Below are 18,497 nucleotides of genomic sequence, written 5' to 3'. Positions count from 1 at the left end.
TGAATAGAGTATAAAGCATTGGTAAATATTATTTTCTACATGTTTGTTTAACTTCAATCAAGTAAAAAAGTAGTAGGATCAGTTTTATTGAAATTTTATTCACCTATTTATTTTGATGTGACTGTGATCAAAATGAAAGGGTACAAATAAGTGCTGAAGAGATGGGGATAAAAAGACAAGAGGGAGAGAAGCAAATGAGAATGACCCAAAGTTAATCATGCATCTAGCTGCCTACCTTATCCTATACTGAACTTGCAGCATTTTTTCTGTGGCACAACTTTTTGCTGAAATTTACACAGATGTAGGCAATTATGCCTTCAAAACTTGAAATTTGGCTTCCAACACAGTTTATCCCATTGTCTACACAGATGCCATTTGAGTGAGAATTTAGGAAATTCAAGAATTTGGAAAATGGTAACCTCCATCAATGCCAGAGCCTTTTTGAGTTCATAAAGTTTAAAAAAACAAAAAATGAACTCTTTGATAGCTTTGTTGTGTATTCACAAGCTGATTTGTCAGACTTGCCAATCAGTGTCTCTGGCTTCTATGTGCCCTTATCTTCCTCTCATTCTCCTTCTTTTTCTAAGAGCAAGGTCCCTGCAGTGAGTGGGCTCAAATACCAGGTGACAGAGGGGGACAGACTTCCAACTCTGTGGCCAGCTAGCCCTGAACCTACAAGCAGCTGCTTTTCTTCTCCCCAAATGTGATTCAGAGCTCTTAGACTTGAGAAGAGGAAATAATAGTGCCCTGAAGATGTCTTCAACATAAATTGACACTGGGCCTCTAAGAACAGTGTGTCTGGGAGGTAAATGGCTCAGGAATGAAAAGAGAAGTCTGCCCAGAGTTCTGTCAGGTGCTTTCAGGCTGCAGACAGCTTTAGAAAACTAACAGGCCAGACTCAGATAAGGAGATCAAACAGAAGCTTTAGAGTGTGCTGGCTGAAGACAGCAATAGAAAAATCTAACGTTGACCTTCTGGGTGTTTCTGTTTCACTAGAGCAATGCCATCACATACCAAGAAATTGATTTTACAAAAGGCATGTTTTAAACTTGGCTCCCCAGATTCCAGAGGAAAGTTCTTCTCTGGTGCTTGCTTTAGGGAAGGTTAAGAAAAGGCAAAAGGGAGAGTGAAACAGATGTATTTCCATGATGAGCCAAGTTCATTTCCTGTCTTTCCAGATCTCATGCTTGCAAGAGTAGGGAAGCATTTAGTTTACAAGGGGTGGGAGTCAAGCATTTTCCCTTATCCAGGGTTCAAATCTGGAATTGGTGAGTTTCAGGAAAATAAATACAAAAGTGTTTGTATATAGCTACTTATACTTTATTTGGTTGGTTGCTTTTGCAAAACAACCATGGCTTTCCTTAGATTATCAGAGAGGTCCATGGGCGAAATCAGCCTAAGAACTGTTGCCCTCAATCTGACCTTATTTCACTTTCCCCTGTCTTCAAGGACAGAGACCATGAAAGTAGAGACCAAGTGGGGGAAAATTAATCCAACCTGTTGACAAATTCTCCAAATAAGTAAACTGATAACCACCCCATTGATTCCTTCCAGAATGACATTATATCAACCTCTTCTCATGAATAAATGAAAAATGAAACAGCACCCTCTACCACCCCATCCCCATCCCAGCATCATTTATTCCCTTTATTTTACCTAAAGCATTTCATAACAATATGCTCCTGTGTCACTGTCCCTCTCCAGTAAGACGGGACTCAATTTGCTCATTCATCTTTGGAAAGACTCCTCATCTCATCTACTCATTCCAGACAAAAGAAGATTGAATAGAATTATCAGTTGAGTCCATCCTGCTTTTGTTTCCGTTCTTAAAAATGCTTAAAAGGATTATTACAATCCAACACTATATAAAGCTATTAGAAAAAGATTGAGATAATTGAGCTTATCTTAGCGTACATACCTAAGTGCCAAACTATAAACAATATCCAACTGCCAGATGTGGAGGATTGGTGAAATCTTCAGGTAGGAAGAGATGACTGAAGGACAAATTTCTGTCTAGACTGTTTCTACTGCTATTCCTGCTTTTTTACTTTCATTGTCCACCGTTTTCCCACTTGCAATTATTCAATTCCTTATATAAGTGCTAATATAATAATTGTAAGCAATTATCTTTTTTTACTCACCTGTAACTTTTCAAAGTTCATGCTTTATTCAGAAAATCATAAGCTTAGTATTGCAAAAATAAAGTTTTTCCTGTATTGAAAATATTTGAGAGTGATGTTTAAGTTTTCATATAGGAGACAAGCATACCTTTGACATCAGGTGTAAACCAAGAGTGTTACAGCCAAACTGGAACCTAAGGTCCTTACATCCTCATAGAGTCACAGACTACTAAGTGACTCACTGTCCTCCAACACATATTTTACCTGTATCACCCATCTTGTGTTAGAGCTCTTGTCCTGCTAGGATGATAATGGTAGAAGATGTTTTGAAGGAGGAAAGTTAATAAATTCCAACTTAAGCACTGCGTTAAAAAGAAAAATTGTGATTTTACAGAAGTCATGAACTCCCCACGTTGCTTGTCAACCCATTCCTTTGTTGTAGACAAGTGTAGTTTTTGTTGTTTGACCACCTCATGTTCATTCACATGTACAGTAGATTGTATTATAATTAATTCCATGCTTTTTATCCATAAATTGCATACAAGCTCAGGAATCCTTCAAAAGTTGTATATTCAAAAAGATACCCCTTTATTGCCTAATTTACATCGGGATTATCAGGACCTAGCAAAACAACACCAACAGGCAGCCCATGCTCAACATTCTTTCTTCTTTCCACAGATTCGAAATGTGGCAGCAAACCTCTGTGTGGACAGCAAGCATGGAGCCACAGGAACTGAGCTAAGGCTGGACATCTGTGTCAAGGATGGCTCTGAAAGGACATGGTCTCATGAACAGGTATGTCAGCCCCCGGAAGCCACCGCCACTGGGCCAGAAGGGACTGAGGCAAACATGGAGGGACACAGCGGGAACAAGTCTCTAGGTGGGTCATAGGAATCTGGAGTGAGGTGGTCAGTCTGCCACCAACTAGCTCTAGAGTAAGTGAATCACTTAACTTCTCTGTTTCTGTTTCTCTTCAGGGCATTTGCAATAATCAAGGAAATTTGTCTAAATATAAGCACTTTAAATAATAGAAAGGATAGTAGAAATGTTGATTGTGACCCTGCTCCTTCCCAGATTGAGAGTTTTCAAAACATTAAAGGCTGGTAAAATGCTATGGAACTCTACTAACTAAATTTCATGGGTTTAATGAAGGACTCTGTTATTCTGTGCTAAGGACTTTATCTAAACTTATCTTTCCCCTCTGGCTATATATTGAAAAGAATGCTTTAGGTGGACCTCTTATTGCAACAATATTTTTAGTAGTCTACATGAAGGATAACTTTGAGGTAACAACACCCCAACCTGGATTTCATGGAAGATCTGTGTTGCTTTTGTCTGGAAAACATTTCAGTACAACTTAGTTTAAGTGAGTTGTGATTTTCAGTCTTTTGTGAAACATGAAAGCCCTTGTAAGGACCTTTCCTTACACTGTTTTACTGATGAAAGAGAAAAGATAGTGGGTAGAATTGTGTCTTCCCCTTTGTAGTGCTTTCTGTTTAAATTATAAAACATTCCAGTAAGAAACTACAGCAACTATCACAGAAGACATTTGTGCACTCATCAAACAAATCTAACAAGTATAATGGCTACTGCTACATTGGTTTTTCTTATTTATTTATTTTTATTTTTTGACAGGCAGAGTTAGACAGTGAGAGAGAGAGAGACAAAGAGAAAGGTCTTCCTTCGGTTGGTTCACCCCCTAAATGGCTGCTACGGCTGTCGCGCTGTGCCGATCCGAAGGCAGGAGCCAGGTGCTTCTTCCTGGTCTCCCATGCGGGTGCAGGGCCCAAGCACTTGGGCCATCCTCCACTGCCTTCCCGGGCCACAGCAGAGAGCTGGACTGGAAGAGGAGCAACCGGGATAGAATCCGGCGCCCCGACCAGGACTAGAACCCAGGGTGCCAGCACTGCAGGCGGAGGATTAGCCTAGTGAGCCACGGCACCAGCCAACTGCTATATTGTTTTAAGCATAAAAATTAATATAGTCAAAGCCTCTTCTATCCTGTCCCCATCCCTCTCTCTGCAGAAGGAAATATTCCAAGTTTAGAATAGTATGCCTTGCCTGTGCTTTCAGCTTCCCAGAGTTGTCCAAAAAACTAAACAAGCAGTTCTCTATAAGGCATCACTGCTGTCCTGTAGCCCTATTCCTCAAGAGACTGTCTTGTAATTAATCTAGAAACAGCTCACCATGTCCAGCCTAGCACATTAAAGAGCTGTTTGGATTCACTAGGAGTGACCATGTTGGTGCTTCCCTCTCGCTGCCCACTGCCCCTTCCTGCCCCACCACTACCCTGCATTACAATGAAGATAAGTTTGATGTTAGAAAAACAGCACTGGACCAAGTCCACCACACAGTTCAGAGTAGATTCATCAGTCAACACTGCCTCTCCTCTAACCCCACAGCTTCATGATATTCTAGAAGGATCATGGGCCTTGCAATCAGACCAACCCAGATCTCAGTTTAAACCCAAGTGGTCTTGTGAAATTGTTCAATATTTCTAATACATAGTTCCTCTATCTTTAGTTTTTAAAAATATTTATTTACATATTTGAAAGGGTTACAGAGAGACAGGGAATCACACATACACACACACACACACACACAGAGAGAGAGAGAGAGAGAGATCTTCCAGCCACTGGTTCACTCCCCAGATGGATACAACAGCCAGGGCTGGACCAGACTGGAGCCAGGAGCCAGGAGCTCCATCTGTGTCTACCACATGGGTTTCAGGGGCCCAAACATTTGGGCCATCTTCCAATACTTTTCCCAGGCCATTAGCAGGGAGCTGTATCAGAAGTAGAGCAGCTGGGACACAAACCGGCACCCATATGGGATGTCAGTGTCCCAGGCAGTGGCTTTACCCACTATACTGAAATGCCAGCCCCAGTTCTTCCATCTTTAAACAAGAACAATAAAACCCACTCACTGACAAAGTTGTTTTGAGAATAAATAATACCTATGATACAACAGTATCTCCCACATATAATAGGTGCAGAATAAGCGCACTTTCCCTTCCTCCTCCTCATACACACCCACAAAACCAGTAAATGCTAATACCAAATTAGAAATCTCTATCAGGTCCAAGGGAGCTGTGACTTTGACTGCATTCGCCCATTCCCAGCATAGTCACCAAGTACTAGTTATCATTCATTCAAATGTATCCTGCCGTGTGAGTTTTAAAGATGGCTCTGTGGATCCAGGATTTACTGATAGGAATTGAATTCAGTGAGAAGAACTTGCATTCTGCTTCCTCAGTCTCTTTCTATTAGCACCACAGGGATGTTACCATGGATCTGAGAAATAGTAGGATTGGACTGTTACTTCCAACAAGCAATTCTGACTTCAGCCTGGGAGCAAAAGAGAAGGCTTAAGAGGCTATCAGTATGACTGGCATCTAAAGTAGAAAGAGATATTTTACAGAAAGAGAAAGCAGCAAGCCACAGGAAAAGCTTTGTCTCTTTTCTCTACCACCTCTATTCAGCCTGACCAAGAAACAAACACATCTAGCCAGCTGGTTGCCATGAAGGATATATGCCTTCATGGCTACATTAGGTTTTGTATTTCTATCTTTTAATATTTTAAAATGAATTCTGCTCATGCCTGCATATTTTATTTGACAACTGAAAATGAATATAAACAGTGCCTACTATATTGCATACACTTTAAAAATTGTTGCTTCCTTATCCCACCCAGGCCAAATTGCAAAAATCTGCAGCTTGTAATTTAAGAAATGGTCACCAGAGAGCAGCACCAGACAAGCAGAGAACACTTCATAGGCAGAACAAAAAAGACTAGCGAATGGAGCTCTTTGAAAAGGAGATTTCCAGTCTCTAGAGATCCTAAAAATAGAGCTACAGGAAGATTAAAGTTTGACAAGACGTGAAAAATGAATTGCATATGAAACATGTCTCACCATATATTAACTTGGAGGCTTAAACATCACAGGTTGCTTCATTTTCCAGTAATTAACTGTAAGCTATGTTCAATGTTATTCAATGACATAAAAATTAGGATTCATTCCTCTACATTTGGATTAAAATTCCTGGATCAGAAAAGAAGTACATCAGGTTATAAAAATTAGGGACATTCCTCTTAGTTCAAAAGCATTTAAAGAACACAAAAGAAGTGCTTATTAGAGTTGAAATGTTTTTTCTTCTAAAAATAAAACACAAATGAATAAGCAAAACCATCACGTGGGAAACAGAGAGGAGCATATTACAGCACCTGGATAAGAAAATGTCTTTTGTTGTGCTCGCTTCGGCAGCACATATACTAGAAAATGCCTTTTGTTGCAGAGCACAAACGATGACTAATCCAGCTTCTGTGAGGGAAGCAAATGTATGATTCATTTTTCCAGGGTGATCTATTTAGCTGTTTGATATCACTGTAGCATCATGTGCTGGCGCTCAGTTTCCTTTAGGGACCAAGAAAGAAAAATAAAAATAGATCCAAATAAGACTGTAAGGTCTGGAAAGAATAATCCCCAACTCTCATTATGAGTCCAAGGGGGAGGGGGAGGAGCTCTCCTTGGCCTACTTTGACTGTTCTCACTCTGCAGGCCCAGCAGCAGGCTCCCATCTCCCGCTGCTCGGGAAGGCTTACTGCAGAGCTTTCGTTCTGCTGAGGGAGCAGACAGATGCTCCCTTGCCAAGACCTGAGGGGGGATACACAAACAATTCAGTGCATGTGTTGAAAGGACAGAGTCCTTTCCTTTGGGAAAAGCAGTCTCACTCTCAGGGCAGAGCATATTGATGGGTATACACTGCAAGAAGAAACATGCTCTCTCTCACATTTCTGCAAAATAATGAAACCTAATAATGAAGTAAAATACAACTAACTGAAGAGGAAAAATATATTTTCAATCATCTCAGGTCATACAGCAAGATTAAGATAATGTTATCCATATAATATAATATAGGCAACCTTACACCATTGATTTAAGCAATAAAATAAAAGTTAGCCTTCTAAGTTTACATTTTAAAGTATTGCTGAAAAAGAAGGTAATAAAGAAACTAACATTAATTCACTATATTTTTTAAAAGATTTAGCTATTTTATTTGAAAGAGTTACTGAGAGGGAGAGGCAGAGGCAGAGAAAGATATCTTCCATCCACTGGTGCACTTCCCTAATAGCCACAATGGCCAGGGCTGGCACAGGCTTAAGTCAGAGCCAGGTGCTTCATCCGAGTCTCCCACATGAGTGCAAGAGCCTAAGAAACTGGCCATCTTCCACTGCTTTCCCAGGCACATTAGCAGGGAGCTGGATCAGAAGTGGAGCAGCCTGGGCTCGAACCGAGCCCATAAGGGATACCAGCACTGTAAGGGGCAGCTTTACTCACTGTGCACAGTGCCAGTCTCCCATTAATTCACTTTAAAACTGAGGGATCTGAAGCTGAAAAAAAAAATCAAATGGTATTGTTGTATAGTAAAGCTAAATACTTTTGTCAGAAAGAACAGCCCAAGGGTAGGGACAAACTATAAATGTCAAAATAAGATTACCCAAAACAATGAAAATAGTTTCATAAGTTCTGATTGGTTTTGATTTGACAAGATTGCACGCAGGAAACTTCCTAATGAATGAAAGACTCAGTGTTTGGTTTGACCTGGGCAATAAGATAAATGGTAATAAAAAGTACTTCAAAAATGTGAAAGAAAAACTTCAGCTAATTGCAAAGGAAGAATAAAGCAATTTATGGGAATTTAATCAACAAGTAAGAAAAAGAAGACAAGGAGGAGAGAAAGGAGGGAGGCAGGAGGAAGAGGAAGGGGAGGAGGGGGAAGAGGAAAAGGAAGAATACATAAAACACTGTGAAGACTACATCCCAGTCATCAGACTCCAAGTATAAGAATAAACACTGCAATATAATAACAAATTTAGAAACAAAAGTCACCTAACAGAACACTGAGATATAATTGTGACAGTACGTGAAGAAGTCTGAGAAACACATTTGCCTGTGTTTGCTATAATGCAAGTATTCTTCTGGACTGAACTATCCATCCAATAAAAAATATCAAAACCTATTTCTAAAGAAGTCTGGACCCATACAGTATAGCAGTGGCAAGCCCTTCACACTCACAAGCCTGATTTCCCTCAGCTGTGCAACAAGGGGCTGGGCTAGGTAGGCATCGCAGTCCTTTCCAGCTCTGCTCTTCTGAGTAAATAGGAACCAAGCACAGGGACAGAGAGGGAAATGGAGAAACCCACCAAGACTTCTTGTTCCTATGTCGATCAGATTGCATATTGAATAGGGAAATATTTAAATAAAGATTTAATTAAGGGACTGGCACTGTGGAACAATGGGTTAAACCACCACCTGTGACACCAGCACCCCATATGGGCACCAGTTCCAGTTCTGACTGCTCTACTTCTGACCCAGCTCCCTGCTAATGCACCTGGGAAAGCAGCAGAAAGTGGCCAAGTGCTTGGGCCCCGACAGTCATGTTGCTGACTGGAATGGAGTTCCAAGTTCCTGGCTTTGACCTGGCCCATCCTCAGCCATTGTGGCCATTTGGGAAGTGAATCAGCAGGTGGATGATATCTATCTACCTCTCTCTCTCTCTCTCTCTCTCTCTGCCTCTCCCTCTCTCTCCATAACTCTACCTTTCAAATAAATAAATAATTATTTTAAAAAGATTTAATCAAAGCCAATTGCAGGTTTACAAACTAAATCTAGAATCATCAAAATTGAAAGTTCAAAAAATTATGATTATTAGTGACATTGCTGAAGTTAGACAGCAGTATTGAGTCATTTGGTGAATTAAAAAAGACTAATCCATTTATATTGATATTTATCTCAACATGCATTCTGTAATAGGATGTCAAAGTTTCATCTACTCAATAGAAATTTTATTGAGCATCTATTATGTATCAATAATTTCTCTGGGTACTAGAAACAAAATACAAAAGAGATTTGACCCCACCATCAATTATCTCACTATCTAGCAAGGGATACAGAAACACAAAGGGACATTCATGATAAGGTAAGGGATGAGAAGGGTAAGAAGTCCAAGGAGTAAGGCTTCTTGGATGAGTGGCCACCTAAACAGAATCTTAAGGCTGGTGAACATTAATTCAGTTAACTGGTGAATGTTGGCCTCCCAACAAGTAGGTCTTCCGTGAACAAAATCACAGAAGGGAAAATAATAGTGTTCTTTGTGCAAAGAACTGCAAACACTTGAGCACTATTAGGATACAAACTAAATAAATTTCTAAAAAAGGAATGAAGCTGAAAAAGAACTGTATATTAGTTCATTTTGCATTACTATAATGAAGTAAAGCAAAGAAAAAAGGTTTAGTTATCTCACTGTTCTGGAAGTTCAAGGGCCTTCATCTGGTGATGGCCTTCTTGCTGGCAGGGTCCTGAAGTGGCACAGGGCACCACATGGCAAGAGACAGGAAGCCCATGTATATGGGCAAGTGTGTGTGTATGTGTGTGTGTGTGTGTGTGTCATTCTCTCTCCTTCTTCTTATAAAGCCACCAGTATTCAATCAATCATGGGGCTGCCTATCGATGACCTTTTCTAATCCTGATCACCTTTCAAAGTCACCACCTCTAAAAGCCATAGTAAGATTAAGTTTACATCACCTTGATACCTCACAATGGGGATTAAATTTCAACACATGAGCCCCTAAAGAATACACTCAAACCATATCCCAATCATTGCAAAAAAGAACCAAATTGTGGAGGCCGGCATTGTGGCATAGCCGGTAAAGCCACCACCTGCAATGCCAGCATCCCATATGGGTGCCGGTTTGAGTCCCAGCTGCTCCACTTCCGATCCAGCTCCCTGCTATGGCCTGGGAGAACAGTAGAAGATAGCCCAAGTGCTTGGGCCCCTGTGCCCTTGTGGGAGCCCTGGAAGACGCTCCTGGATCCTGGCTTCAGATGGGTGCAACTCCTGCCATTGCAGCTGCCTGGGAAGTGAACCAGTGGATGGAAGACCTCTCTCTGCTTCTGCCTCTCTGTAACTCTGCCTTCAAATAAATAAATAAATCTTTTTTCCCAAATAAATCTTTTATTTAATGAGTACAAATTTCATAAGTATAACTTTAGGAATATAGTGATTCTTCCCACCATGCCCGCCCTCCTACCCTACTTCCTCCTCCCTCTCCCATTCCCAGTCCCATTCTCCATTAAGATTCATTTTCAATTAACTTTATACACAGAAGACCAACTTTATACCAAGATTCCTACAATTTGCACTCACACACAAAAAAACTGAGAACAAGTTTTACAGTTAATTCTCATAATACAACTCACTGAGGATAGAAGTCCTGCATGAGAAGTAAGTACACACTGACTCCTGTTGTTAATTTAACAAATAATTCTTATGTATGATGTCCATGATCACCTGAGTCTCTTGACATGAGCTGCCAAGGCTATGGAAGCCTTTTGAATCCACAGTCTCCATCAATATTTAGACCAGGCTATAAACAATGTGGAAGTCCTTGCTTCCCTTCAGAGAAAAGTACATACTTTGATGGCCACTTCTTTCCACTGGGGTCTCTCTCACCAGAGATCCTTCATGTAGGACATTTTTTCCCACAGTGTCTTGGCTTTCCATGCCTGAAATACTCTCCCGGGCTTTTCAACCAGACCAGAATGCCTTAAGGGCTGATTCTGAGGTCAGAGTGCTAATAAATAAATCTTTTTTTTTTTTTTAAGAATCAGATTGTGGCAATGTCATCACGTATTAAAGTTTAACTTATTTAAAGGTTATGTGAAATGCCATGGGATTTTAGGTTGAGAAGGAACATATAGGCATTTCAATGCCATAAAGGCATTTCAAACACACTACTCTGAAGACCAAGAAGTGCAGGTGTATGAGAACCAAAATAGGAGCATGGAACCAGTTAGAAGGTCAGGGGAGTCGCAAGTTCTGATTAAAAGAAAGTGATCAAAATCAGAAATAGCTGAATAGACATTTCCTTGTGCAGGATTTAAATACATCTAAACATGTCTGTCCACAATCATATTTTTATGCAACTTAGTACAGACATTTGGCCAAATGGTTAAGATACTAGTTGGGATGCCCACATCCCATATCAGAGTAGAACCCAGCTCTGGCTCCTGACTCCAGCTTCCTGTTAATGCAGATCCCAGGAGGCAGCAGTGATGGCTCAAGTAATCGGGTTCCTGCCACCCATGTGGGAGGCCTGGGTTGAGTTCCTTGTTCCCAGCTTCCACCTCAATTCAGCCCAGGCAGTCAAAGGCATTTGGGGAGTGAACCAGTGGATTAGAGATTAGTCAGTTGATTGATCTATCATCCATCTGTTTTCTCTCTGCCTCTCAAATAATCAATTAAAAAAAATCTACAGAAAGGGACTATACAATCCCTTTTCATGAACCCATTTCAAATGTCTAAACTAAAACCCTGTTCCTTCTACTTAAATCATTCTCTTCTGTTCTATCTTCCAGGGAGACAGAATATAGTCACTTGCCATTACTCAGACAGCTGTCATTTCTATGCTTGATTCAGATCATTTCTTTCTCATTTTCTTCAGACCACTTAACCCTGTTCTTTCATTTTTCTTGAGCTTCTCCACCACTTAACTGTTTTGGTTTAGCTAGCCATCTCTGGAATTGCACCTGATTCTCTACATTTTCTTTCTGAAGCAGGACCTAAAAACTTGAATATGCTAAAGGCCTATTCAGTGCTAAATGTATTATCTACATACAGCTCAGCAATGTGCTTGCATTTATGTCACCAGAGTCTCCCAGACAGCTTTTCTTTATTTTGCAGTTCATAGCTTGGCTTCACTCAGCTAGCCTGCCTGAGGTCTTATTGTAGGAATTGTATAACCTCACTGAAATTTTAGAATTAAAAGAAATCACAGGGATAACCTGGTCCATTTTCCCATTTACTTAGATATTTCTCCTACACACTCTTCAGGTATTGTCCAGCTCAAATAACTCAAGTAAATGCCCTTTGTTGGTTTAATTTATTACATTGTAAAATCAATTTAGTACATCATAAAATAGCATTTTATTTTTTAACATTTATTTATTTATCTGAAAAGCAAAGATCTATTCATTCATTTGAAAGGCAGCATTACAAGGAGAGAGAGAGGGACTGATCTTTCTTCTGCTGGCTCACTGTCAAATGGCCACAAGAGCCAGAATTGGGCCAAATGGATCCCAGGAGCCTAGAACTCTCTCTGAGTTTCCCATGTGGGTGGCAGAAGTCCAAGCACTCGGACCATCTTCTGCTGCTTTCTCAGGCTTTAGCAGCGAGTTGAATCAGAAGTGGAGCAGCTGGGACTGTAATGGGTGACCACACAGGATATTGGCATCACAGGCAACAGCTTAAATTACCATACCACAACGCCAATCCCTTATAAATAGCAGTTTAAAATGATGGAATGAGGTAGATAGTTTAGGAAAAACTAGGATAAGGAAAGGTTGGATGGACTATGAATCCATTAGACACAGTAAGTCATTTCATGAACTTCTGTTTCTGTTAGAACAGAGGCAGATCTGTGAAGAGCAGAGTGTGAACTGTATTTCTTACTGAGAGTTACAATCTAAAACTTCCTGTCGTGCCCTGTAGAATTACTCTTACCAAGCTGAGGCAATTACTTTGCCTATCCTTTACTTCATTGAGCTTAGCTTTCCTTTAAATTAGATTTCTCCATGTGCCAGCATCAGTTCAGCTCAACTCTACTCCTTGTCTTTTTTCAGTTAGTCACTTGTTTAGGCTAACTGTACAATATTTGAGTCAGTAACATTTTATCAAACGAGCGCATTCAGGATGATATGGCCATAGACTAACACTTTATATCTAAATGAAAAGTGTAAATGTTTTATTAAGACTTTCTCCCATTCTCTCTCCTCCATCTCCCTTCCCTCCCCCTCTCATTCTCCCTTTCCTCTTTCTGTCCCTATCTCTCTCTCTCTCCTCCTTTGAAGTCATCTTCTGTTATTCCCTCCCCCACACCATCTGTAAAAGGAAACTTCTCCTAATTTGCATATTTTATCAGCCAGGGCCAAAGGTCCAGTTTTTACTGCTATAGCACTTTATAATACATGTCTTTTTCTATACCTTTATTATGCCAAGTTCTTTTTTGTAAACCACAAACAGGAGTTCTAAGTTACTAAAAGACGTAACTTCTCCCTGCTCTCCAATCTTTTCTCCAATTAAACTCACTGCAGCTTTTCTGCTATTGTTGCTTGCTAGCTCTTCACGTTTGGATGGAGAGAAGATATTCGACCTGGTGAGCCACTGCACACTCGTAAATTCTGCTTTGATGCGATCTCACACAGCAGCCCAGTCACTCTCTATGACTGTCATGGCATGAAGGGGAACCAGCTCTGGGGATACCGTAAGGTAGGCGTCACTTCATTTTGATCATTCTCCAATTGCTATAGCTTAAGTTTTTCTCTTTAAAATCACACTGTCTTGATTTAAAGTGTTACTTGGACATATATATATGTATTTCACTGACACATTTGGAGACCATCAGCAAAGATTAAGGGAAAGATGCAGTACATAAAAAGGGGAAAGCTGTTGGTTTTACTTGTTATGCCTATATCCATCACAATCAGGGCTGAAAAAACACATCTGAGCCGAAACGCTAGCACTACCAAAGATGTATTGAGGCTTAACATGGTAGTACCTGAAAGTTGGGACCATGTATCCAACAAACACACATACATATTTGTTTTTGAGAACCAGCATGGTAACACAGCAGGTTAAACTGCTTTCCAGGACACCACAACCGGCATCCCATGTGAGCACCAGACTGAGTTCCTACTACTCCACTTCCAATGCAGCTCCTGCTAAGGCACCAGGGAAAGTAGCAGACGATGGCCCAAGTGATTGGGCTTCTGCCATCCCTGTAGGAAACCGAGATGGCGTTTTAGGCTTCTGGCTTCCTCCTGGCCCAGCTGGAAGAACTCTGTCTCTCCCCTTCTCTGCATAACTCTGCCTTTCAAATAAATAAATAACTGCTGGGGGGAGGGGGGTGAGAAGAACCCAATTCAAAACACACACACACGAAGACTCACAAGTTAATGCATTTATTCATTTTATTCAGTGCCCTAGGCTCACTAGTCTAAGAACTATCTCTGCTAAGACAATTAAATTTACATCTATGTAGATATAATTGTTGCAATCCTTATACAAAAAGTGACCCATGTGTAACTTGCCCAAGTATGTCAAGGGAGAATTTATGAGAGAATCAATAAGCATGAAGAATTATAAAGTTGGGGCCTATGCTGTGGTGTAGCAGGTAAAGCCAATGCCTGCAATGTTAGCCTCCCATATGGGCAGCAGTTCGAGTCCTAGCTGCTCCTCTTCCAATCCCTCTCCCTGCTATGGCCTAGGAGAGCAATATAAGATGGCCCAAGTACTTGGGCCCCTGCGCCTGCATGGGAGACCTGGAAGAAGCTCCTGGCTCCTGGCTTTGGATCGGTATAGCTCCTGCTGTTGCGGCCATCTGGAGAGTGAACCAGTGGATAAAAGACCTCTCTCTCTCTCTCTCTCTCTCTCTCTCTCTCTCTCTGACTCTAACTCCGTCTTTCAAATAAATAAATAAATAAAATTTTTAAAAAATAAATATACAGTTAACACAAGTTCAAAAACAAATAGAAACTTGGTTTTGATTTAGTAAAATAAAGAGCAATTAAGTTACTATTTTTAGGTATTTTCATTAAATTTCCTTTGATAGCTTTTTAGAATACTATACAAAAATCTTTGCTTTCAGAGGCAGAACTTGGCTGTCAATTAGCAAATACTCCATAAGCTCCATGCTGCCCCCTCAAAGCCACTGATTCTCCAGGGGCCTGCTCAGTTTTGCCTTTGCACTCCCTGGGGCAAACCAGGCTTACTATGGGCTCACTTTCATCATGAATGTGGCTTTCATATGGCTGAGGCCAGGCCAGTGTATCCTAAATTACAGAAAGCTGAGGGGAAGAAGTTGTGGAGAATCAATACAGAGTGGAGAGCCGGTGTGATGTTTGTTGCCTCACTTAATAAGCACTCTGGTTTCCACCTCTAAGAGGTGGGCACTTAAAACTACACCCACTCAAAGACAGACGTATTTGTACAAATTTATTCTGCCTCCCACCTTCACTGTCCCCAACAGCTGGCAGATTGTTTCCATGTGTCCAGGAAAAGTACAAAATATTAGTTGTTATGTTTCCTGTGAAACAACCTAAAATCAAAAGAGCTCATAATAAGTTGGTGTCAGATACAATATGGGGGTGGGAGGATCAATGCCGTTGGAATCCTCACTGTTTTCTTTATGAACTATAGAATAAATGACTAATCTTGTCAGATACTTTTGCTAATTAATACAGCACAGTCTTCATGTGGTGCAATAAAACGGGATTTTTTCCAGTGGTTGCATTCTGACCTTTAAGAAGTTACTTTCTGTACACATCAATAAAATGCCTGATTTACCATTTGCCTAGCAGGCTGGTGGTCTCTAATGAACAGAACATTTCTCATTACTGTACGCTTATATCATGAGAGACAGACCACTCAATAATATACAATTAAGCCAAGAAAAAATAGTTGCTCTCATTAGGGAGCTTACAAAAGCTTATAAATGGATAAGACCAACTAACACAAATGCACACAGAGCTCTTGGGGAAGAAATGACATGGGCTTCAAACATCTCAAGAGGTAACTCTTCTGAGCTTTAACACTTTAAACCTTTCTAGGACCTCAGGGGATGTGTGAAAGGAAACCGTTGGCTGCCATTGTGCTGTGGCTCCCTCCTCAGATCTGTTGGTACCTGTTGGTCTTAGCAAAAGGTTACAGTTGATGTGCACTTAAGTAGGCAGCCAGGTATTTATACTTAACCAGTAACATGTCAATGGCTCAAGATGCAAAGTTTCTGAAATATCTTGGCTCAGACAATGACTCAGAGCTACTTTATGTGTTTTATTCTTGTTTATTACAAGTCTATGCCCTGGTTGAAAAAATGAGCACAAAGAATCGCTGTGGGTGCTACCTTGTCTATTTAGATGACTAGTTGGCCCTGCGGATGCCCAGACAGTTTAGCAACCTTTTGAGTTTTCTTTGGCCCTATCGCTCTCTGTGAGTATATTCATGAGTGAACTCAGATTCCTAGGACTCTAATTGCCTGAAGAACTACCTACACTGGGCCACTTCCTAAACTCCTCAGGTAATCAACATCCTCCCCAGCTGTTAAGGAGGCAGGGTGCTTTACACACATTACCTCAACCCCATATCCACCTGGATACCATGATGAATAATTTACACAAGAAGAAACTGATACTAGATTTGTGGCAGAATCAACATTCAGAACTCATGAATCTAGATTTAAAATCTCTACTGTGGCTTCTATCATGTTCTTAGAAATAAGATCACTCTTCACTATGAGAATTCTCAATGCCTGCTGGATTAAGTACCAGTGACACCAGCCAACCAAAAAACATGGAGATTTCTCGAAGAAAAAAGGTGGCCAGAGGCCACCTTGATTGATTTAAGGTTGTTGGGAGGCCTACTTTCTAATTCATCAGCAGCTATCAATTTTCAATTGTTCTAGGACATGGCTCTTTGTCACCACAAAAGAAGAGGGCATTCTTCTATGATTTGGCAACTGCCTTAATTTGTACAACTGAATCCCACAACAGCAGGTACCCAGGATAAGAAATCCTGATCTTAGCTTTTTTCACCACCAGGGGGAGCCCTGCTACAAGAACAGTGAATTGTTGAAGCAGCCTCAGTAAAAATTGTCCTCACCCAACATCAGAAATAAGAAACTGTCTTTTCTCTTTCAACCCCAACATTTAATTGGACTTTACTTAAGACTTGTCACCCCTCCCCCAGGCAATAATTTTAAAATCCATCACCGGGGCCAGCACTGCAGCGCAGCGGGTTAAAGCCCTGGCCTGCAGCACTAGCATCCCACGTGTACTTCAGTTCCAGCCCTGGCTGCTCCACTTCCAATCCAGCTCCCTGCTAATGCACCTGGGAAAGCAGTAGAAGATGGCCCAAGTCCTTTGGCCCCTGTACCCATGTGGGAGACCTGGAAGAAGTTCCTGGCTCCTGGCTTTTGCCTGACCCAGCCCATCAATGTGACCATTTTGAGAGTGAACCAGAAGATGGAAGACCTCTCTGTGTGTGTTTGTGTGTGTGTGTGTGTCTGCCTCTCTCTGTAACTATGCCTTTCAAGTAAGTAAAAATAAATCTTTTTTAAAAAATCTACCACCTCTATGCCAGTTCTACAGCTCTGCCCTGGTTGCATACAACCCTTGTCTTGCCCCTGAATAATTGCAATGGTTTTCCAAAGGGCCCCTTGCCCCCTATCTGCCCCTCTTCTCCCAAAGCACTGTCCCTCCTAAAGTTAGAGGGAATTTCCCAGCAATTTATCTATAACTTCACTTCTTTTTTCATTGAGTAGAAGATAGAGTGCCATTACTTCCCAGTTCTCATCTTGACCCTTCACAATCTGGCCAATGCAACAGTTGCAGGCCTTAGACTTAACACATCTAATTCATCATGAGATTATAATGAGATTTTGAACAAGTTATTTTGCATTTTTGACCCTCAGCTTCGTCAGTATTCTAAGGATAGCACTTGAAATAACCCTTGTAAAACTTCTAGCATAATGTTTGATCACACAATCAAATTTCCATCAGTGTGGGTGACAGATGTACTTTTTACATGAATAACTGTGGTGAGGCATATCTTGATGCATTGCATCACTGAAGCAATCTCTCTGAGCAATATTAACAGTTGTTATTCATTCAAAAGGAAGAGCTATTGGGACACCTGCCATCCCATATTGAACTATCTGGGATTGAATCCCACCTCCACTTCTCATCCAGCTCCTCCTACTGTACTGGGGTAGCAGCAGATGATAGCTCAGGTATCTCATCCCTGCTCCCCACCTTGGAGACCTGGATGGAGTTCCTGGCTCCTGAGATTAGCCTGACTCAAGGCTGGCTATTGCAAGTAAACCAGTAGTTAAAAGAGTGATCTCTCAAGGCTGGTGCCGTGGCTCCCTTGGTTAATCCTCCACCTGCGGCGCCGGCATCCCATATGGGCGCCAGGTTCTAGTCTTGGTCACTCCTCTTCCAGTCTAGCTCTCTGCTGTGGCCTGGGAAGGCAGTGGAGGATGGCCCAAGTGTTTGGGCTCCGCACCCGCATGGGATCGGCGCAATAGTGGCCATTTGGGGAGTGAACGGAAGGAAGACCTTCCTCTCTGTCTCTCTTTCTCACTGTCTATAAACTTTACTTGTCAAATAAAATAAATAAAATTTTTTAAAAATTAAAAAAAGAGTGATCTCTCAATCTCTGCCCCTTTCTCTCTCTTTCTGTCTCTCTCTAATTCTGCCTTTCAAATAAATAAATAAAAATCTTTTAAAAATACATACCTATTCATTTTTATTTATTTGAAAGG

At 41.0% G+C, this 18,497-nt stretch overlaps 1 protein-coding gene across 1 annotated transcript in view; it reads left to right on the top strand.

Annotated features, from left to right (window-relative positions):
• GALNTL6 (polypeptide N-acetylgalactosaminyltransferase like 6) overlaps positions 1–18,497 on the top strand; it is a 1,248,724-nt gene that overhangs the window by 1,215,216 nt on the left and 15,011 nt on the right. The window contains exons 11-12 of the mRNA XM_062212832.1: positions 2,799–2,915; positions 13,298–13,447. Of these exons, the coding sequence (XP_062068816.1) occupies positions 2,799–2,915; positions 13,298–13,447 (267 nt within the window). The remainder of the gene's footprint in view (positions 1–2,798; positions 2,916–13,297; positions 13,448–18,497) is intronic.

This window comes from Lepus europaeus, chromosome 16, assembly GCF_033115175.1.
Source record: "Lepus europaeus isolate LE1 chromosome 16, mLepTim1.pri, whole genome shotgun sequence".
Lineage (NCBI taxonomy): Eukaryota > Metazoa > Chordata > Mammalia > Lagomorpha > Leporidae > Lepus > Lepus europaeus.
This window is presented reverse-complemented; position numbering and strand designations above follow the sequence as displayed.